A 21199-nucleotide genomic window follows, 5' to 3' on the forward strand; every position below is an offset into this window, starting at 1 on the left:
ATGCGTAGGCGCTTACGCAGCTTAGTAAAAGGAGCCCTGAGTGAATTCCTTCCAAACGGCAGTAAATAAATCCAAATAAATAATTGAATATGTGAGCTCAGTGCTGAAAGTGGCTACCTCCCGCAGTCTGAAACTCGGGCCCTACTGAGAACTACTGTTTTAGGAATCGTTTTTCTAATCTGTACAAATACTTTCTGTGTACTGGAAGGACAGTTATAGTGGCATCATGGTTTGCAGTAATTTTGAGATTGTTAACACAGAAATTTCACATTCCTAATTCATCACGCACCACATTTAAAATTAATGATAAGACCAGGGCAGCACATCACAAAGGTTCCCAATACAACTGAATATAGTATTTCAGAATAAATGGTTGCTTAAAAATAATAATGATAAAATAAACAGCTCTCAGAAAAAAAGAGTTGTTTGTAAAATCCAACTCTATTATTTGCTACACACACACAATTTTCTTGTATCTGGTGTTCTATTTCTAACACTCTTTGCAGCTGATAAGTGGACTAGTTGTGAAGTTAGAAAATCTTGCCATTTGCATAATACCTGAGTTTATGCCAAATCCTCCAGCCACCCTAATTTCTATCTATCACTCGAAGGTAGAATTCGCATAAAAAAGAAAAACTAGCCTTTTTTTGGGTGAGGGTGGGTGAGAAGGGGGGGGGGGGGGGGGAGGATGGATATAATAGTCAGTCAGTCACATGAAAAGCCATTTGTTCTCACAGTTCATCACCCCCTCCCCGCTTTAGGCACTTGGATTCTCCTACCTTGGCGGTGAGACTCTGTGGCTTGTTGGACAGGATCTCTGCTGCTGCTTCCCTGCAGCGGGTGGAAAGGTTCAGGATAGCAGCAGCTGTTGCTATGTGGGTGCCTTCACTGCACTGACCGTAGCTGTAAGAGTTGGCATGACAGGAACTCTGTGTGTGGGTGCCAGGCAGTCGATTAGAAGATTTCACTGCGTTTGAAAAAGCCTTTGCTGTTGAAGAGATAGCTGATTAGCATTTGCATATCTAATTAACTTATTTTTGCCATTTTCTTTTCTGTTTACAAAGTTATTTTATTTACCATAGTATACAGAGATTTTTTTTTTAAACTATTCTCGCTTTATCATTACTTTATCACCTCATCTAGCAATAAATTTGGGCAGTATTGCACATTTTACATAAGACTAAGCTTCTGATTGATCACTTCTATTACATAATTTTAAGCTCATTTCTGCATAAACCGCCCTGCCTTCCTCCCAACATATATATTGCAGACTAGGCCCTTAGGGCTAGATTAACTAAAGTGCACCAACACATACATTACAAGTGTACTTTATGCGAACATTTATACCTGATTCCAAGTGACCATAAACACCTGTGGCCTGTGCAATTTCTTGTGCCGGTACGTTGTAAATACACATAGGGCCCTGTTTACTAAGCCGTGCTGTAGGCGTGCAAACATTTTCGTGTGCACTAAAACATTAGCGTGCCTACAGCGCAGCTTAGTAAACAGGGCCCACAGAGGCGTATTTTCAAAGCACTGAGACTACAAATTTAAACAGTAACCTGTAGAACCTTGTAAGTCTAACAGCTTTGAAAATGCACCTCATAGGAAGTGGCTGCAGAGACCAGTAAGTTTAGGGGGTCTTTTACTAAAGGTTTGCTCAAGTTATCTACAGCAGGTCCCATTTTATTCCTATGGGCCCAGCTGCAGATAACTCAAGTTGATCTTTAGTAAAAGACCCCCTTAGCCCTTAATGGGAAGAGTGGGTGCAGGGATCAGTCATCTGACATCTCTTTAAGAATGATTTACACATTAACAATTTTAATATGCCAACATACTGTATTCGTCACATCATAAAATGCTCCTGCTTTAAACACTGACATAAGACAAGAACAAAACTTCCTAAAGAGGGAAATACAGCAAACAAGATGTTATAATAAGTCCATTATTTGAAACATATCTACATTGAAATAGAAACATTTACATGTTTGTATTACATACATGTGTAAACAGCAATTTCAGAAAGCTGCTACCTACGTGTAGAGATCTACACCATACAGAGGGTTCAAGAGGGCATGATTTGGGTGGGACTAGAATCCACAGGGAATACAAGAGTATGGGGAAAATTGTTATGTTGTTTTTCACACCAGCTTAAAGGCACACATAAGTTTTAAAAACTGGTCATTTTTGGCCAGTCCTTTACATGAGGGATTCAGGAAGTCATTCTCCTTAATCCCATATAGTTTCATTCCACCTCTATAAAATGAGCCTGAGTTAAATTCGTGGCTTCACTAATTGGTGGCACTTGATGTGTAGATTTGTAAAGTGGGCAGCTACCTATGGAGGCTGAGCTTAGAAGTTGCGCAATTGCCATTTCTGAAAAATTCAGAAACACAAGGTTTGCCATATGGAAACAGGGAAACTACTACACAAACTCTTAACGCAGTTCCTATGCATTAACCATGCATTAACCCCCAGATTCTATACAGCGTGCCTAGAGATTCGTGCCAAAATCCAAGCAGATTCTATAGCAGTGGACATAACTTAGCAAGCTTAACAAGCTAGTGAGCACTGATAATAGCACTTAACAATCTATAATGAGCACTAATTGGCACTAATTAGAATTTATGCACACAACTCGATAAGCGTATCCTGTAATGAAGTGCGCCAAACTTCTGACGTGCACAGGCAAAAAGGAGCATGATTATGAGAAGGGAAATGGGCACTTCATGGCGTTCAGAAATTTATGAGCATAGTTATAGAATATGGCTCAGCGTGTGCAAATCTGCGTGCTGGGATTTACACCAACTTTAAGATGGTAGTTTTAGGCAGGGGCGTAGCTATGTGGGGCCACGGGGGCATGGGCCCCCACAGATTACGCCCTTGTCCCCTCTACATTTGACCCGCCGCCCCCCGCCCCGCCACCGCATCAGGTACCTTGTTTGCCAGCAGGGGTCCCCAATCACCACCAGCCGAAGAGACTTCTTCAGCGCCAGTCAACTCCAGTGCCTTCGTGGTGTGATCATCTGTTTCTGATGCCTTACGTCCTGCATGGGGCTACATGCACGGTGCAGGACGTAAGGTGTCAGAAACAGATGATCACACCACGAAGACACCGGAGTCGACCGGCGCTGAAGAAGGCTCTTCGGCTAGCGGGGATTGGGGACCCCCGCCAGCAAATAAGGTACCTGATGCGGCGGTGGAGCGGCGGCGGGGGGGGGGGGGGGGTTGCGGTGGCAGCAGGGGGTGTTGCGGTTGTGGCGGCAGGGGTACAAAGTTGAGGGGGTCAGCCACCTCGGGCTCTGGTCCCCCCTCCCGCCGAGGTCTGGCTACACCCCTGGTTTTAGGTTTTAGGCACTGAGATATCAACTAAGCGTATTCTATATACTATGTCTAAATCTAGACTCGAACTATAGAATATGCTTAGTTGGCACTGATTTCAGCACCAATTTTTTAGGTGCTATATATAGAATCTCCCCCTAAGGGCTTAACACCCTTCGGTAAAAGGGCCCCTTAAATTGCAGAATAATATCTTAACTCTTCTGATGCTGTACAATTTGTGGCTTAGCTTTGTGATGCACTTATTTTACTGTACTATTTTAAAAGATATACAAACCTACTGTGTGTAGGTGGCGGTAAGGGTTCACGTGCCAATGGGCACACGCTAATTTGGAAATTAGCGCCTGGCCATCAATGAAAAAAAAATGGAAATGCAGCCATTTTACAGTCACGCTGAAAGTGGCTTCAGTACACAGGGAAACCCACACGCTAATCTTAGCACATGGCACCTTTTAGTGCAGCTTATTAAAAGGGCCCCTTAATGTATAGACCTATATATAAAATGCTACCTGATTTTTTTAGGCACTTAGATGATCAGCACAGAGCCAAGTGCTTTTGGAAAACTGACTTAAATCTGTTTAGAAGTGAAATTTAGTTGCTATAATTCTTGGGTACCCTCATGCAGATGTTTTAACTGTTGAGAGTTTATTTTATATTCAAAGAAGCTCAGTCCAGATAAGAGCAGAAGGTAAAATGGATCAAGTATTATCTACTCCTTTAGAAAGTTTAGATTTATCTCAATTTTTGGAGTCCTCACAGGACTTGAGAGCAAAAAGAGGCATTCTTTTGGTTAAAATTTTCTCTGAAATTGAGAAGATTACTATTTTTAAATTATATTTTTCAAAAACGTCTATACCCTTTTGTGGTCAGCAAATTTATACGTTTCCTGATGTTTCCAGGCAGGCATAATTATGTAGAAAGCAGTTCCTGCAGCTTAAACCTAGAGTTCTGGCTGTGGGAGCAACTTTTTTCCTTAAATTTCCTTTTAAGTGCTTGGTCCAGTATTTATTTATTTATAATAGTATTTATATCCCGCGGTTTTCCAAACTGAATTGGTTCGATGTGGCTAACAAAGTTACAGTGATAACATTTTTATTATCAGAAGTGTTATGTCAGGTAGGGTAGATGTACATCGAGGGCAGGAACTGGGCTTCTATTGGTTCTGTTGTTGGGTGTTGTAGCTCAGGAAAACCTTTTTTTGAAAAGGTAGGATTTAAGATGTTTACAAAGGTTCAGGTAGTAATTCAGGCTTCTCAGGTCTCTAGGTAGGGAATTCCACCATTTGGTGCTTAAGAAAGAAAATCCTGTTGAGTGGACTGATTTGTAAGGAAGATTTTTGCAGCTTGGATACAGCAGGGTTAGATAGTTTCTTGCATTCACGTTTGCATTTTTTGGTGGTAGTGTGATCAGGTCGTTCATGTATGGAAACAATGGCTATATTTTTGTGGATTCTTCTCAACTGGAATTGTTTCTTCCTGATAAACCAGTTCCTGCTGAACAGGTTTCTCAAAATGTAAGTTTTTTGGAGTGATATATGGATATAATTGTATTGCCTGCTCAGCTTTATAGAAATTTATTTATTTATTTATTTGTTACTTTCTGCTCACTTGTTAGCCTATAGTAGTTTCCTAGATGTGAACTATGCCTATGTATATTTTTCTTCATTATTAATTTTTCAGATTCTGAATTATTTTGTTTCTGGTTATTTCTCTATTTTGTATGGCAAATTATAAATAAGGCAATTAAAAAAAAAGAAATTTAGTCGCTAAGGAACCGATTCTATATATGGCGCCTAAAATCAACGCATGCTCGGCAATTACACCTAATTGTATTCTAAATACTGATATTTAGAATAAGCTTAAGCAAGGTTCATGCGACTGAATCTACACGTGTCCATTTATGTCAACGAAAACCTAGTGTAAATCCCTGCATGTAGATTTATGCGCACTGGTCCACATTTTATAACAATACACATAGATTTTGGAACACCCATAAAACACCCATTTCCATGCCCCTAAGCATGCCCTTTTTTGCCTCTGCATGTTAGAATTTAAGCGCAGTAGATACAGAATACGCTTAGCAATGTACGCACATACATTCTAATTTTTGCCAATTAGTGCTCGTTATTGCTTGTTAAGAGCTGTTAGCAACACTTAACACCTTGTTAAAACAATTAATCTACGTGCATAGTTATAAAATATGCCTAGATGTACAAGTGGAATCGCATGTCTAGGCGTGCTATATAGAATCCGGGAGTAAAAAGGATACTTTACCCATTTAGACTAGGTCTCCTGAATAGTGGTTCTAAACCGAACAGATAGTGCTGGTTTGGTTGCTGCACTTCACATATATTCAGTGCCACCATTCCCTCTAAGCTCAGTGGAAGTCCTCCAACTGCAATGCTGCCAGTAGGGGGTGGTGCTTCAATATTGTGTTATCAATCGCTAGGGACAGGCAGGTTCCCTGGAGTCCTGCAAAGCTTGCTTGCCTCTAACTACTGAAAATGTGATCGTGAAACAACGCCCCCCACTACAAGACTGTTGGTTGAGGACTCCTGCTCAACTTAGAGGGAACGGTGTTTAGCTGCTGCTACCTAAACAAACAGTGGTGTTCAACGTATAAATTTAAGCACCAATGCTTAACTTAATCCACTGACCACACCAGCTGAAAATCCATCCCTAAGTAAAAGAGTCCCTAAAATTGGCCCTTTCTCTTCTATAAGAAATTCATTTATTACCAAATTCTGTATAGGTCCCCTCAAAGTTGGGTTTGCAATTTTGGACATGGATTGCAGATCCATTTATAAACTAATTAGCTAATTAGGTGTTAACAATCAATTATTGGGGTTACCAAGAATTTAGCTGGTAGTAATTAGGAGTTACATGCATATCTGCCCTACATCCTATTCTATAACTAATACATCTAAATTTCATAGCGCACAACTCCAAAGGGGGCATGGCCATGGGAGGGCCATGAGCAGGTCATGGTTGTTCCCAGAAATTAGATGCCATCAGTTGGGTGCAAGCATTTATACCAGCCTTTGGCAGGTGTAAATGCTCGTGCTCAAAGTTAAGCATAAAGGACTAGATTCTATCCCCCCCTGTACACAAAGACGCTCAGCAATGCCGACACAGCCCATTTGAAGTGAATGGGCTGTCAGCATTACCGCTCCAGCAGCCACGCTAGCGGCTTTGTAAACAGGGGCATATATATCACGTCTAAAAAATCGGGACCGAAACGACATAAGCCTAGGCGTATTCTATAAAGTATATAGAATTTCCATGTGGTTTATAGAATACACAGAGCACCTAAATTTCCGTGTGATTTATAGAATACACTGAGCGCCCATCCACACAACTAAATTTAGTCATGGGCAGTTTTGCAAAGTAAAACTTGGTGTAAATGCCAATGCCTAACTTAGGCACAGACAGGGCGTATTCTATAACAATGTGCATAGACTTTAGAAATGCTCATGACCTGCACATTCCATGCCCCCTTTTCAACTATGCAACTTAGAATTTATGCACATCACGTAATAGAATACCATTAGACAGTTCTGTGCGTAAATTCTAATTAATGCCAATTAGTGTCAATAATTGTTTAAGTGGCAATTATTGGCACTGATTGACTTGTTAACTAATTGAGTTGCGTGCGGAAATCAAGAATACAACTGGATTTGCGTGTGCTACTTAAGTCATGCTATATAAAATCCGGGGGGAAATGCATGCAAAGCTTGTATTCTATAAAGGTCGTTCTATGCAGAGCACCCTTTACAGAATATTAGAATAGCGTGGATCATTCCGGCGCTTAACTTTTGGCACCATTTATTCACTCAACTCCTTGGTCTGTCCCAGTGTGGCAATGCTTATGTACTTATGGTATATATGGACCTCAGGTCATTTGCATTTTATTACAGTGAATATCATTTAAAAAACTGAAAAAAGAGAGCAAAATTCACATTGTCTGCTTCCAATAAATATTTGAGTGTGCGGCTTACATTCAGAAAACTGGGGGACTTCCTGCTCTTGCACTACTGTAGCTGTCGTGTGTTTGCCAAACACTTGTGCATCGAAGCTGGCGTAGTCAAATGGTACTTTTCCAAATCTGTCATGTTCCTTTTGTAGGGAGCCTCTGGGAGAAGTGGCCGGCTGGGCAGTTCTGTAACCATATGAGGTTATCTCAATATGGTTTGATCTACAAATAGACAGGATAGATGGGGAGATGGAGAGAAAAAGAATGAAGAGTAAAAATCAAAAACAAAACCATCCCTCCCCCCAAATCTATTGATTATCTAATAGGATGACAAAAGCAGGAGATTTACTAAAATACATAAAAATGTTAATTATTATTATTACATATTCACGTGAGGCACACCAATGTTGAGTGGTTTTAATTCAATTAATATTAGTCCTAACCAAGAACCTAGGAATCATACATTGTTATTATTATTAATCGTTTGTGTAGCACATTCTAGATATATGCAGTGTTCTGCATATTACATGCCTACATTAGTTACCACACACAGTTAACATATGTTGAAGCAGTTTTCATGTGTTTGTAAAACGTCAATGTAAAACGAACTGGCAAAACATGTGAAAGTAGCTCATTAAGGACCACTTTTACCAAACTGTGCTAGTGATTCCTGGTGCGGTAATGCCAACAAAGCCCATTCACTTTGAATGGGCTTCATTGGCATTGCCAGGTGGGAATCTCTAGTTTTGTTTGGTAAAGGAGGCCCAAATATTCTTATGATGTAGTTAGCACACCTCTTGTTAAACAATACAATTTGCGCTAATTCTCTGGTACCACTAGAAGGGTGAGTACTGGAAGTCTAATACACCCCTAAATCCACACAATAAGCCCTCTATGACCCAACTCAACCTCTTATCCCTCCAACATCTACCCCAAGGGCTTTCTACAAAGTACACTTCTCCTCCACAAGACTACCTCTTCCAAAATTGCCACTGAATACAAAGAGGCAGGAAAGACCATGGTTCCTTCCTGGCCGCTAGTGGTGAATTCCAAAATAGCACTGGCTGTCCTCAGCTGGCCCCTTGTTGCACATACAGTGAAGGGCAGCCAGTGCAAATTCTAAATTAGTGATGACAGACCAGGAGACAGTTGTGCTCATTCCTGCCTTTACTTCCATGATTGCAATTTCAGGAGGAAAGAGAAAAGAACAGAGGGAAGGCTTGGCTCATGAAGGGACCTCGCTATGAATGCTGGGGAAGCGTGTATGTGAAGGGTGAGATCAGGTAATAGAGGGCTTTTCTTCTGGATTTATGGGGTGAGGTGTGTGTGTGGGGGGGGGGGGGTGTTAAAATCTGCAGTTAAACCCCAACTTACTAAAGTGTTTATATCCTTTTGTAATTTTTTAAAATTTCTTCACTAATGCTTGCTTTAACATATTCATAGATTTAGGCGGTTATTTGAGAAGGAATATTCGAGTTTGCAATATGCATAAACCGGCATGTATATGTTTATCTTGCATAAATGTCTAAGATCCCATTTCACAAAGCTGGAATATGCACGTCAAAAACCCAACTGAGTGTAAATGTCAAGGAGGTGTGGTCTGGGTATGGCTAGGGTGTGCCTAGAAAATACATATTTATTCCCCATTTTAGAAAGGGAATAAACATCAATGTCCTAACAGATCGACATCGAGATTTATACCTGCTACTTTAGGTTTTGGCAAACTGCTCCTACTGAAAAGCACTCCACTGGAGGGATTAGGGGAGGCTGCCCCCTTACCCCTGGATTCTATATAGTGTGCCTAGAGATTGGCACTGAAATTGGCGCAGATTCTATAACAATGTTCGTGATATAACAAGCTTAATAAGCTAATGAGCGCTGATGACAGCACTTAACAAGCAATAATAAGCACTAATTGGCACTGATTAGAATGTAGGCGCACAACTCGCTAAGCATATTCTTTAGCAATGTGCGCTGAACTTCTAACAATCACAGGCAAAAAGGGGAAATGGGCATTACAAAATTTACATGCCTAGCTATTTATTTATTTATTTTCCCAACTGTATCAGGCTCAATGTGGCTTACATCGCACCGCAGAGGCAAACACCAATGCAGTAAATTAATCTAATCTACTATAATAAAACTCACCCTCAACGTTCTGAAGACAACGTTCTGAAGTCACTCAGTCACTCCCTGAAGGGTTCATGGATTCATGGTGGTGAAGCCACAACACTGACCATCTCTCTCAGCACCGCCCTCGCATGACGGACCAATCAGAAAAAACACACTCAATGTTCTGAAACACAAAGGACCATCATAAAACCGTTCCCAGGTAACGCTAGGCAATGTAAGACGGACCTATCAGATGAAACTACGTGGCAATAAGGGAGGAGCATTCCCAAGTAGAATGGCTCATTATCTGTGCAGCACAAAGAGCACAGAACCACCGCTTGAACGAGAGAAGAATATTCCTGTTGTGGGTATGTACAAAAATAGACCGGGGGGAGGGGGAGAAATTTTTAAATGCCTAATGCCAGTACTGAAGAGTGCCAGAGGGCCTATAGCACAGACTATATTTGGAATCGCTTGACATGGAGTCAGAGGAGCCGGAAAACAACGTGCCCATCACCATCTGGGATGTGGGCGAACAGGACAAGCTGTGGCCCGGCTGGAAGGATTACCCGCGACCCAGCCAGCAGCAAAGAGCGACCAAGGACAGCACAGCACATCCCCCAACCCCCAAGCAAAAAACAAAACAAAAAATGACACACATCAACAACCTGCACACACACCGCACCCTCACACACTCACACACACACACAAAATAACTCTGTGACACATACACACACACACACAAAAAAAAAGCCACATGCTAGCGCCCGTTTCATTGGTTTCAGAAACGGGCCTTTTTTACTAGTACAATAATAAATCTACAATTGAAATAATAGGGAGGAAGGGGAAGGAATGAAAAGAACAGGGGAACCAGGGGAGAAGGGGGGAGGGATGTTATGTACAAAGTTGTCAGTAGATTGAAGTATATCAGGCAGTGCAGACATATGTTGAGTCCTTGGAGTAGGCTTTTCTGAATAATATAGTCTTAAGAGATTTCCTGAAACTCAGATGGTTGTGGATGATTTTTATAGTTTTTGGTAAAAAATTCCATAAATGTGAGCTTATAAAGGAGAAGACAGCGTTGAAGTGGAAGTCATGTGACGGGACCAGTGGTCTGAAAGCACATGCAGAAAGTTGTGGGCAAAAGCATTTGCGCACAAGAAACATTGGTGACTACTTACAAAAAGTGAGTCGTGAACCCACAATGACTCACAGTGCCAGTAACAGTGAAAGCAGAAGTTACTGGCGTGGTCGCCTCAATGTGTGCCATGGGCATCAGGCCTTTCTCTATGGTCAAAGGTATTGGCTTCATTTATCTCGCTGAGAAGCTGGTTTCAATTGGTGCAAAATATGGCCAGCTTTCTGAGATTAGATAATCCCCTCTGCCAGAACAGTGTCTAGGCATATTTCTGCTACTGCTGAAAAGGAAAAGCAGCACTGTCTGATCTGTTAACTCAAGAATCCTTGCCACCAGAACTCTGCTAGAAAAACATACTGCGGCAAATATCAGATCTACTGTAAAGAACATTTTAGAAGAGTTTGGAGCTTACTGGCAGGACAATATATAAGTGACTGACAATGGAGCTAACGTGAAGGCTGCATTAAAGGATCAGCAGTGGATATCATGTGCTGGTCATAACTTGAACTTGTATTAGTTAATGGACTGAAGGACGATGGCTCTGCTTCTGTTTGTGCAGCAGCAGCAACTACTACTACTATAAATCATTTCTATAGTGCTACCAGTCGTACGCAGCGCTTCACAAATGAACATGAAGAAAAGACAGTCCCTGCTCAAAAGAGTTTACAATCTAAATCAGGACAGAGACAGGACCAGCGGTGGGAAATTGTGGGGTATAAGTGCTGTAAATAAATAAATAAATAAATAAAGGGTAGACAGAAAGCAGCAGAATTAAGTGGTCTGATAAAGGTTTCAAAAGACATTGTCACATATGTCAAGAATGCATCAGAAGCTTGAGACTAGCCTTAAACAGGCTGTTCCAACTAGATGCAACAGCATCTATACAATGCTAGATTCAATAAGTAAAAACTTCACACGTCTTAAACTGGCAACTGAATTCAATGATAAAAAACTGCAGAAGCTGCTTTTGGATTTGAATGAAGCCATGTTAAATGATATCATTTGCCTCTTGTCTGCCTTTGATATAGCAACAAGAGTCTTGTGACCAAACGCCTACCATCTGCAAAGTCCTTCCAACCCGTGCCCAGCAGGGACGTAGCCAGACACACAATTTTGGGTGGGCCTGGGTCCAAGATGGGTGGGCAGAAGAATTCCACCCTGTCCCACAAGTGATTTGGTCTCTACCTCTCTGGCCTCCATGCCTTATGGCCTCTCAAACATCCCCCCTCCCCCGCATACCTTTTAAATGGCAGATTTTCACCTGCAGCGAGCAGCAACTAATATACACTGCTCATATTGGCCCCACAGCCTTCCCTCTGATGCAACTTCCTGTTTCCGCATAAGCGGAAATACATCAGAGGGAAAGCTGTAGGGCTGGTACAAGCAGTAGGTATCAGTCACTGTTCACTGCAGGCGAAGATCTGCTATTTAAAATGTATGCAGGAGGGACAGTTGTTGGGATTTTTTGGCTGGTGGGGCTTGGAGATCCCTGTCAGCCACATCATAGGTGTGCTGCTATTAGGTGGACCAGAGCCCAAAGTGGGCCCACCCTTGGCTATGCCACTGGTGCTCAGTTATTGAAGCATCTGAATGTTACTGCAACTGATTCATCCATTGTTGCTAGAATGAAGGAGCATTTCCAAAACCTGAATGAAACTTATTTTCGGATTCATCCACTATACAACGTTGCTTCCCGTCTACACCCGTGCCTGAAAGACAATCCAATTATCTTCACCGAGGATGTTAAAACATAGGCACCAGAATCTTTGATAAGGTTATACCAGAAGCTTGAAATGGAAGACTCAAATCCATCAACATCCCAGGATCCTCCACAATCCACACTTTCAGAAAGAGTCACATCTGTGGAAGAGTCCAGGCCGGGTCCCTCCAAACGAATGAAGATGGATGTCAGCATTAGATGTTTTCTGAGCAACTTTTATGGAACAATGTCTCCTCGGAAGGCTGTTGTTCAAGATTTCGACAGCCACCAGCGATGCTAGGCAGGAGTATATTTACATGGTTCCTAGATATTTTTTCAATCATCAGTATTGGCTGCATGTGTACAAGTGTGGAACATGATCTATGCTTATTCTGATACCAGGCAAATAAACACAGGTAGCTTATTATAAATATTCAAAATTTTGCCCTTAAACGCCCCCCCCCTAAAAAAAACAACAGTTCAGAGTTCTGGGAAAATATCAAGTCTTTGCTGTTTATGTTCGGTAGGGGAAACTCATATGGCAAATAGCATGAAAAGCCTGAATTTTAGTGTTTATGTCCATTTCACTGTGTTTTCCACACAAAACTCAGAGGCAAAGTCACTTCACACCTTAACAGTCAGGGCCGGTCTTAGCAAGTGCGGGGCCCTGTGCAGACCAAGTTGGTGGGGCCCCATCCTAGCCCCGCCCCTACCCTACCTCCACCCCATTGATAAGATTATTCAATTTTTAGAAATTTTTTTATTTATGAAATTTCAATTAAAGACAAAAAGAAGCTAAACTTGTACAGAAAAACTGATTGAAATAATGAGCACAATGCTATCATGAAACCCCCTCCCCAGAAATTATTCAGTCCAAGTCCACTACAATTAGTAGTTCCAATTCTCATAACAAAAGAGACTAAAGGAAAAATATTAAGAAAAGATTCAGTACTTTCAAATTCCCTTATTACTCTGTAACCCATCAAACCAGAGAGGCAACACAGAGATCCCCAACCCCAAGTAGCCAAAAAAGATGTAAGTGCATAGGTTCCCATTAAAGACAAATCCACAACACATTTACAGTACCAAATGTTTCCATAAATCAGCTATATTAGAGATAGACTTTTAATTAAATTTAGATATTAGATATGTATCATATGACAAAGAATAAAGTGGTTGCTCAAAGCATATACTAACCACAATTGCTCAACTGCAAAACACTATGCACAAATTTGTGCAAAAACACACTCAGAACCTTACTGTATCATAAATATTACACTGGGAAGACCCTAATACATCAATATACCACCCATACGGAAAATGCAAAGGCTCTACACCCTTTCTGATGGTTTGGTGCCACCTCAGTAAGGCCAACACACAATCTCTCCACTGCAAAACACTATACACAAACTTGTGCAAAAACCCACTCATAACCTTACCAAACCATAACAGCACTAATTCCAAGGACAGGATGAGCTACAACCTTATGCGTGGAAAGGCAACTAACTCCTGGTTTTAAATTAACAGACCCAAACGTTTATACAGAAACACCAGTTAATCGCCATGCTTAGTGCAAATATACCTACAAAAAGATGGTAATCCCAGTGAAAGAAGTGAGAGGGCATTGCTACTTCCTACCTACCAAGATGGGAAACGGTTGTCCAGACCCCATTTGGGCTGCTAGGGAATTAATGAAGGAACAGATGGAGGGGGGGGGGGGGGGGGGGAAGTGGGGTCCAGTTCAGCCATTAGATATATTTTTTTCTCCATGGACAGTGAGGACTTCTACAGCCACCCAGATGGTGATGTTATTGCATGACAGCATCATGTCAATGTATCTTCCAATGCTTAGAGAACTCCAAAGAGCTTTGTGAGCCTGCGCAGGTGTTCTGTGCTACTGCTAGTTACAGTAAACGTCAGTCTTTCTATTAGCAAATTGCTCCCCTGATCTACCATCAGACCCTTCTGTGTAAACAATGAAACTCAATCTGAAATTCCTACAGAACGTTTTTAAAGTTGTCAGGAAGCAAGAGGCAGAATATGAAGTGGTTGAAAAATTAGGATGGGCTTTTTGACTACTGTCTGAGCTTCATCAACTGTGCTGTCCCTCCAAGTCCGACACCGGCGATTCACATAGCCTGCCTTCTGCCAGCGTCGGGGCCTCTCGCTCAGACGCGTCCCACCTCTGCGCAAAATGGGAAGTTGTATTAGAGGAGGCGGGATGCATCTGAGCGAGAGGCCCCGAACACTGGCAGAAGGCAGGCTATATGAATCGCCGGTGTCGGACTTGGAGGGAGAACGCCGCCGCCCTCAGGGCTTTTAAAACTAGTGACCACACGGATGGGCGCGAGCGGGGAAAGGTGGAACACTCGCGCGGGAGGGGAGGAGGCAGGCAGAGAAAGATATTGCAGGCATTGAGGCAGACTCGAGGCGCGCCACGCGGGGCCCCCTTAAGCACGAGGCCCTATGCGGCTGCCTCGGTCACCTCGGCCTAAGACCGGCCCTGTTAACAGTCTCCATAAGATTAAAGGAAAAGCACATATGTGTTATACGTTATTATCAAAGGAAAAGGAAGGATCTGAACACTACTACAGGAATACAAAGGAGGCTTCTGAATCCAATGTACACTATATCTTGGGTAGCCAAAACATTATGAGTGTCCACAAAATCTGCCAACTGTTCTGGACCATAAAACAAATATACATCCTTTTAAATCTGCTTGCATTTGGCCAGAAATTAAAGCAAGAAGCTAGGCCCAGGTTTTACACCAGGTCATAAATTCAAAAATATTCTCTTACAAGCTGGTATAGGAGAGACATCATGAAACACTGCAGTTTTCACAGACAAAAAAAAACTTAGCCTTCTGTTGCAAGAAAGTTTTAAAGACAACATTTCTGTCCTTAGAAAACACAAGTTCAAAATGCAGAGCTGCTTTTAATGGGAACAAGGAAACTTTTCAGGTAAACTAACAAAAGATTTTCCAAATGGAGAGGCCTATTTAAGAAACATTGGTATCATGCTTATTAAGGCCTTTTTGTGTATGCTAAAAATATCAAGCTATGCTAGTAGATCTTACTTATACACATTAAAGAGTTCAAAAGACATTAGCATGAACATGTAAAAATGTGTGTGACTGGGAGGAACTGACATCATCACAGTGAATGGAGGTATAGGAGCAAAGCTTCTGGTAGTCTGCACATGAATAACAATAATCAAGCATACTAGAGCTGCTAATTCCCATTCATGAGCTATATACATCCTATGAAGAATGGTGTGCTGTGGATGACGAGCAAGAGCCCTCCCTCCCCTGATTTACAGGCATTCACATACTCTGGTTGTTCAACTGAGGAGGAATCCAGAGTAAAAGAAAATGGTGGAGTCCTCCTTGCAATCAAGGCCACCACATGTAGAGCAAAAGGAATTGAGCAAGATCGAAGCTGCGGGCAAAGCTCTGTTGACTACCCGACAAGACTAGAGATGTGGATGAGCAATTTAAAAGCAGCACAGTTAAAACAGAGTTGCAGTAGGGACTTGGAGAACTGAATCGGAAACTGGTCCACCAGGACCACTCTCAACTCTTGAGGGTATTGAAGAGGACAGCCATCAGAGCTATCAGAACTTCCCTAAGTTCTTTCAGTACCCACGAATGTATGCCATCCAGCCTCATCGCTTTGTCCACCTTCAGTAGCCAACTTCTCATGGACATAGTCCTCTGAAAATCGTTCAGGGACTACCACACCTCCATTCCTATTTGTGATGGTCTTCTGCGGTCCTGCTCTGGGTCTTATATTATTTTACCTTAGTTTAGGGGCTGTTTTACAAAGCTGAAGTAGTGCCAGGATTCCCAATTGTGCAGCTATATAAAATAGCTCGTAAGTACACACCTACTTGGTCTGATAACCTAGGCACACTGTTATGGAATTACCAGTCTTTTACGTCATGATTTACTTAAATTTCATAGAAATAACATCATGTTAGGAATCTATGCATATATGTTTAATTTTCAAAAAGTACACAAATAGCCAACATGATGACAATGTGCCTACCATTGTCCTCAAGTGGGTAAATTAATTCTGTAAAAGTCACCAATTATTGCGTATGCAAATTTGAGCGCATATCCAATCTATGTGCGCAATTTAATTAACAAGCTAATTAGTGCCAATAATTGGCTTTTTAACAAGCAATTATTGGCACTAATTAAATTTTATTGAACTTTACATGCATACATTTAGGTGTGGATTTATATGTGATTTGAAAAAGGGACAAGGATCATGGGCAGAACGGGGGCATTCCTAAAATTAACAGGGATGGCGCGTACATTTGTACCATGTTTCAGAGGGTGCAAATGGCCACATCTAAAGTTATGCGTGATTCCTGGGCCTGAGAGCTATTCTATAAACCACACCTAACTTTAAATGCGGCTTATAGAATAGCGCTTTTTTCTACGCCAGTTTTTTGGGGCACCATATATATAATCTAGCCCTATATGTGCATTTCGGTGTATAACAACCCAATATTCATGTAAAATTTACTGCATACTATCAGTAAAGAAAAGGGGTTCTCAACCCAGTCCTCAAGACACACCTAGCCAGTCAGGTTTTCAGGATATCCATAATGTATATGCATGAGATAGATTTGTATACAAAGAAGGTAATACATACAAATTTATGTCATGCATATTCATTGTGGATACCCTGAAAACCTGACTGGCTAACAGGCTTATTTCCAAAAGAGAAGGGCGCCCATCTTTCGACACAAATCGGAAGATGGGCGTCCTTCTCACAGGGTTGCCCAAATCGCGGGGACGATTAAAGTTCACGGCGGCATGTCGGAAGCATAGCGAAGGCGGGACTGGGGCGTGCCTAACACATGGGTGTCCTCTGACAATAATGGACGACTTTACTTGGTCCTTTTTATTTTTATGACCAAGCCACAAAAATGTGCCCTAAATGACCAGATCACCACCGGAGGGAATCAGGGATGACCTCCCCTTATTCCCCCAGTGGTCACTAACCCCCTCTCACCCTAAAAAAAAAGTTTTAAATATTTTTTCCAGCCTCCATGCCAACCTCAAATATCATACCCAGCTCCATGACAGCAGTATGCAGGTCCCTAGAGCAGTTTTAGTGGGTACTGCAGTGCACTAAAGGCAGGTGGACCCAGGCCCATCCCCCCCCCATCTATTACAATTGTGGTGGTAAATGTGAGCCCTCCAAAACCCACCACAAACCCACTGTACCCACATCTAGGTGCCCCCTTCATTCCTAAGGGCTATGGTAGTGGTGTACGGTTGTGGGTAGTGGGTTTTGGGGGGCTTAGCACACAAGGTAAGGGAGCTATGCACCTGGGAGCAATTTGTGAAGTCCACTGCAGTGCCCCCTAAGGTGCCCGGTTGGTGTCCTGGCATGTGAGGGGGACCAGGGCACTATGAATGCTGGCTCCTCCCACAACCAAATGGTTTGGATTTCATCGTTTCTGAGATGGGCATCCTTGGTTTCCATTATCGCCAAAAATTGGTGATGACCATCTCTAAGGACGACCATATCTAAGGTCAACCTAAATGGTGAGATTTGGGCGTTCCCGACCGTATTACGAAACGAAAGATGGACGCCCATCTTGTTTTCGATAATACGGGTTTCCCCGCCCCTTCGTGGGACGTCCTGCGAGGACGTCCTCAGGAAAACGTGGGCGCTCCATTCGATTATGCCCCTCCACGTGTGTCCCGAGGACTGGGTTGAGACCCTTGGTTTGGAACATCAGCTTTTTGGGTGTGGGCTTAGAAAATATTGCAGGCCTTGTGGTTATTGTAAATTTACCCTATAACACCTAGCCTTGTTGATGCTAATCATGTTTGCTGTAATGTACATATTTCCAGAAACATTCTGTTTTAGTTGTCTGTGTGTTTTAACAAGATTATAGATGCCATGGGGCAGGGGCCCCGTTTCATATGTGTACATATACAGCACTGATTATGTATAGCAGAGCTACAGAAATAATAAGCAGTGATAATAATTAATGGAAAAGACCCCACAATGTCAATTTGAAAAGTGAATTGTTATGTTAACGCATCACGATGCTCATACCTGTGAAAGTGCTCAGGGCTCTCTTCAGCATTGGGAGAATCATGTTTTTCTTGGGATTTTGAAACCTTTTCTGCTGCAGCGATTGGACAACCAGAAAGACTGTTTAAAATAATTCCACACTTTAATTTAAACATGCTGGATTTTTGTAGATTGCACAGATTACTGTGTGTAAAACAAAGAAAGTAATCAATCACCAAGCACCAACGAGTTAAGGTCATTTACTATATGTAAATTATTTTACAATATATAAAGAAGAAAACAAGTACTATCTTTGGGGACGATATTCAAAATAATTTAACCAGCTGCTTACCGGTTAAATCGCTTGGGTAGGGCAACTGCTAATATTCAGCAGCACATAACCGGCTAAGTGTCGCTGAATATTGCAGTAAGCGCCGAACACAGAGCTGGCTATCTTGGGGGCATTTGGGGAGAGGAATCAGCACTTGAGGGCCCTTTTACTAAAGTGCGTAGGTGCCTAAGCGCGTACAGTGCACGTCAAATTAGAACTACCGTGGGTGATAGTTCTAATTTTGACACGCGTCTGATACGTGCACCGGAAATGTTTTTTTCCTGGCCTGTGGTGCTAACCGGGCGGTAATCAGCAATGTATGCGTACTGACGATTACCGTCCGGTTAACATGTGAGACCTTACCACTAAGTCAATAGGAGAGGGTAAGGTCTCAGACCAAAAATGGGAGCGTGCCAATTTTTATTTTGCCACACGTCCATTGTCAGCTAAAAAAAAGGCCATTTTTGCAAGCGCGCTGAAAAATGGACCTGTGCATGTCCAAAACATGCGCCTACACTAGCGCAGGCCATTTTACGGCACTCCTTAGTAAAAGGACCCCTTGGCCATTTAAGGTCTGATACTGAACATTTAAGAGGTCAGGGTTAGCGCAAAAATGGGACCGCAGAAACGTCTGACCGATTTTTATCGCTAGCCATGGTCTCTTAAGTGCTGAATATTGACTAAAGCAGCTGTGTGTTAAGAAAGCATAACGATGACCGTATATTCAAAGCCGAAGCTTGCACAGGCCACATCTTTGAATACCTGAGAATAATGCCATCAGCGAAGAGCAAAACGCTCACTGCCAATGGCTGAATATTGACCCCTTTATTTTTAATTTTGAGTGCCCAAGTGAATGACAGTTGTTCAGCTCTGTTTGCTAATTTTCTTATTCAGATCCCGGTTAATTATGAAAGAAAAAAATTATGCTGTTCATAAGTGTATTGAAGTATAGAGGAAGAATGTACATTTCTAGACAGAGAGCACATGGAAAGAACAGCATGTCATGGAGTTCCATAAACTACGTGTGCTTATTTCATCTGTTATGAATTATTTTCGCTCATGAGTGGTACAATCATCAATCAATCAGTGTTTTTTATAACAACTGAATAAAGTGAATGATAATCCTCGAGTTGATAGTTTGCTTTAATCTGTTCATTCAGGGGGTCTTTTACTAAAGCTTCGCTTGAGTTATGTGCAGCAGGGCCCATGTATTTCTATGGGCCCTGCAGCAGATAACTCGAGCTAAGCTTTAGTAAAAGACTTCCTCAGTTCCCAGGGAGAAGAAGCAATCAAACTCCAAAAGGTCTTGGAAGGATCGGTTAAACCCTAAAGAAAAGCCCAACTTGAAGAATAAGGCAAAGACTACACTTCCCAGAAGTCCTAGGGAAGGCTAGAAACGTAGGGACTCTCTGTATACAATATGAATGCAGATTAAATGGAAACTTCGCATGCAACAAAAGTGAGGTATTCATAGCAAGTGCCGACAAGATAGTCAATCAGGATTTGGAAGTGGAAAAGGTGGAGGAGCTTATGTAAATTTTAAAAAAGCATGTTGATTGTAGAGACAGAGAGGAATTGAAAACAGACCTGGAAGATGATTTCATGTAGGGCTTGATTTTACAACAGAACATGTACCTGAGAAGTTTAAAAAGGCACCCATTTTATAACTACACATAAGAGCCTGATATTCAGCCAGTGGCAGTCAGCATATTGCTGCCCGCTGCCAGTGTTATCCCTGGAAATTCAATGCTGGGCCATATCCGGGCTCCAGAACTGAATTTCAGGGTATACGCAGGTGGCAAAAACACAGCCGGTTACAGGGCCCTTTTCCCAAGCTGTGATAAAAAGTGGCCTGCAGTAGTGTGGACACGTGGGATTGCTGCTTGCCCAGACCACTCTTTACTGCAGCAGCAGAAGGCTATTTTCCACTGATGTCAGTAATAGCTGTGCACTAATTTAAAAATTAACGTGTGGCTATTACTGCGTGAGCCCTTACTGCCATCTACTTAGTACACAATAAGGGCTCATGCGCTACTCCTGCAGATTTTGGGCAGCGTGCAGAGATGGCCGTGTGCTGCCTGATTACCATCGGGGCACGGCTACTCCCCACCCCCATGCTAGAAAATAATTTTTATTGTTTTAGCGGGTGAACCAGCATGCAGCAAGAGCAAAACTACTGCAGGGTAACTGGATGCGCCTCGGCAGTACTGCTGTTTTGCTGCACAGTAGCCATACCGCCCTTTCTGGCTATGGTGAACCACATAAAGATAAGACTGCATTTTATGTGGTCCTATTTATGTGGTTATCTTAGCTGGTTAAGTTCTGACTCTGCCCCCTGAACACCCACAAAATAGACAGTTTCAATGAGCACACGAACCAGCCATTTTCAGCAGCACTATCCAGTTAAGCAGCAAAAAATTTCCAATTAGCCCCAGATAAGCTATTTAAACGGCCAGGAGCCTCTCCTGGCCATTTAAATAATTTTGAATATCAGGCCCAACATAGCAACTATATGCCTTTTTAAAATAGGCAGCCAGAACCAGCACCTAGAGCACACAACACATTTC

At 42.2% G+C, this 21199-nt stretch overlaps 1 protein-coding gene across 1 annotated transcript in view; it reads right to left on the reverse strand.

The window, feature by feature from the left end:
- The window catches only part of ST18 (ST18 C2H2C-type zinc finger transcription factor), a 353913-nt gene that overhangs the window by 147612 nt on the left and 185102 nt on the right, over window positions 1–21199 (reverse strand). The window contains exons 8-10 of the mRNA XM_030190140.1: window positions 18344–18442; window positions 7337–7533; window positions 780–988 (exon numbers count right to left, since the gene is read on the reverse strand). Of these exons, the coding sequence (XP_030046000.1) occupies window positions 780–988; window positions 7337–7533; window positions 18344–18442 (505 nt within the window). The remainder of the gene's footprint in view (window positions 1–779; window positions 989–7336; window positions 7534–18343; window positions 18443–21199) is intronic.

Source organism: Microcaecilia unicolor, chromosome 1 (assembly GCF_901765095.1).
Source record: "Microcaecilia unicolor chromosome 1, aMicUni1.1, whole genome shotgun sequence".
In the NCBI taxonomy this organism is placed as follows: domain Eukaryota; kingdom Metazoa; phylum Chordata; class Amphibia; order Gymnophiona; family Siphonopidae; genus Microcaecilia; species Microcaecilia unicolor.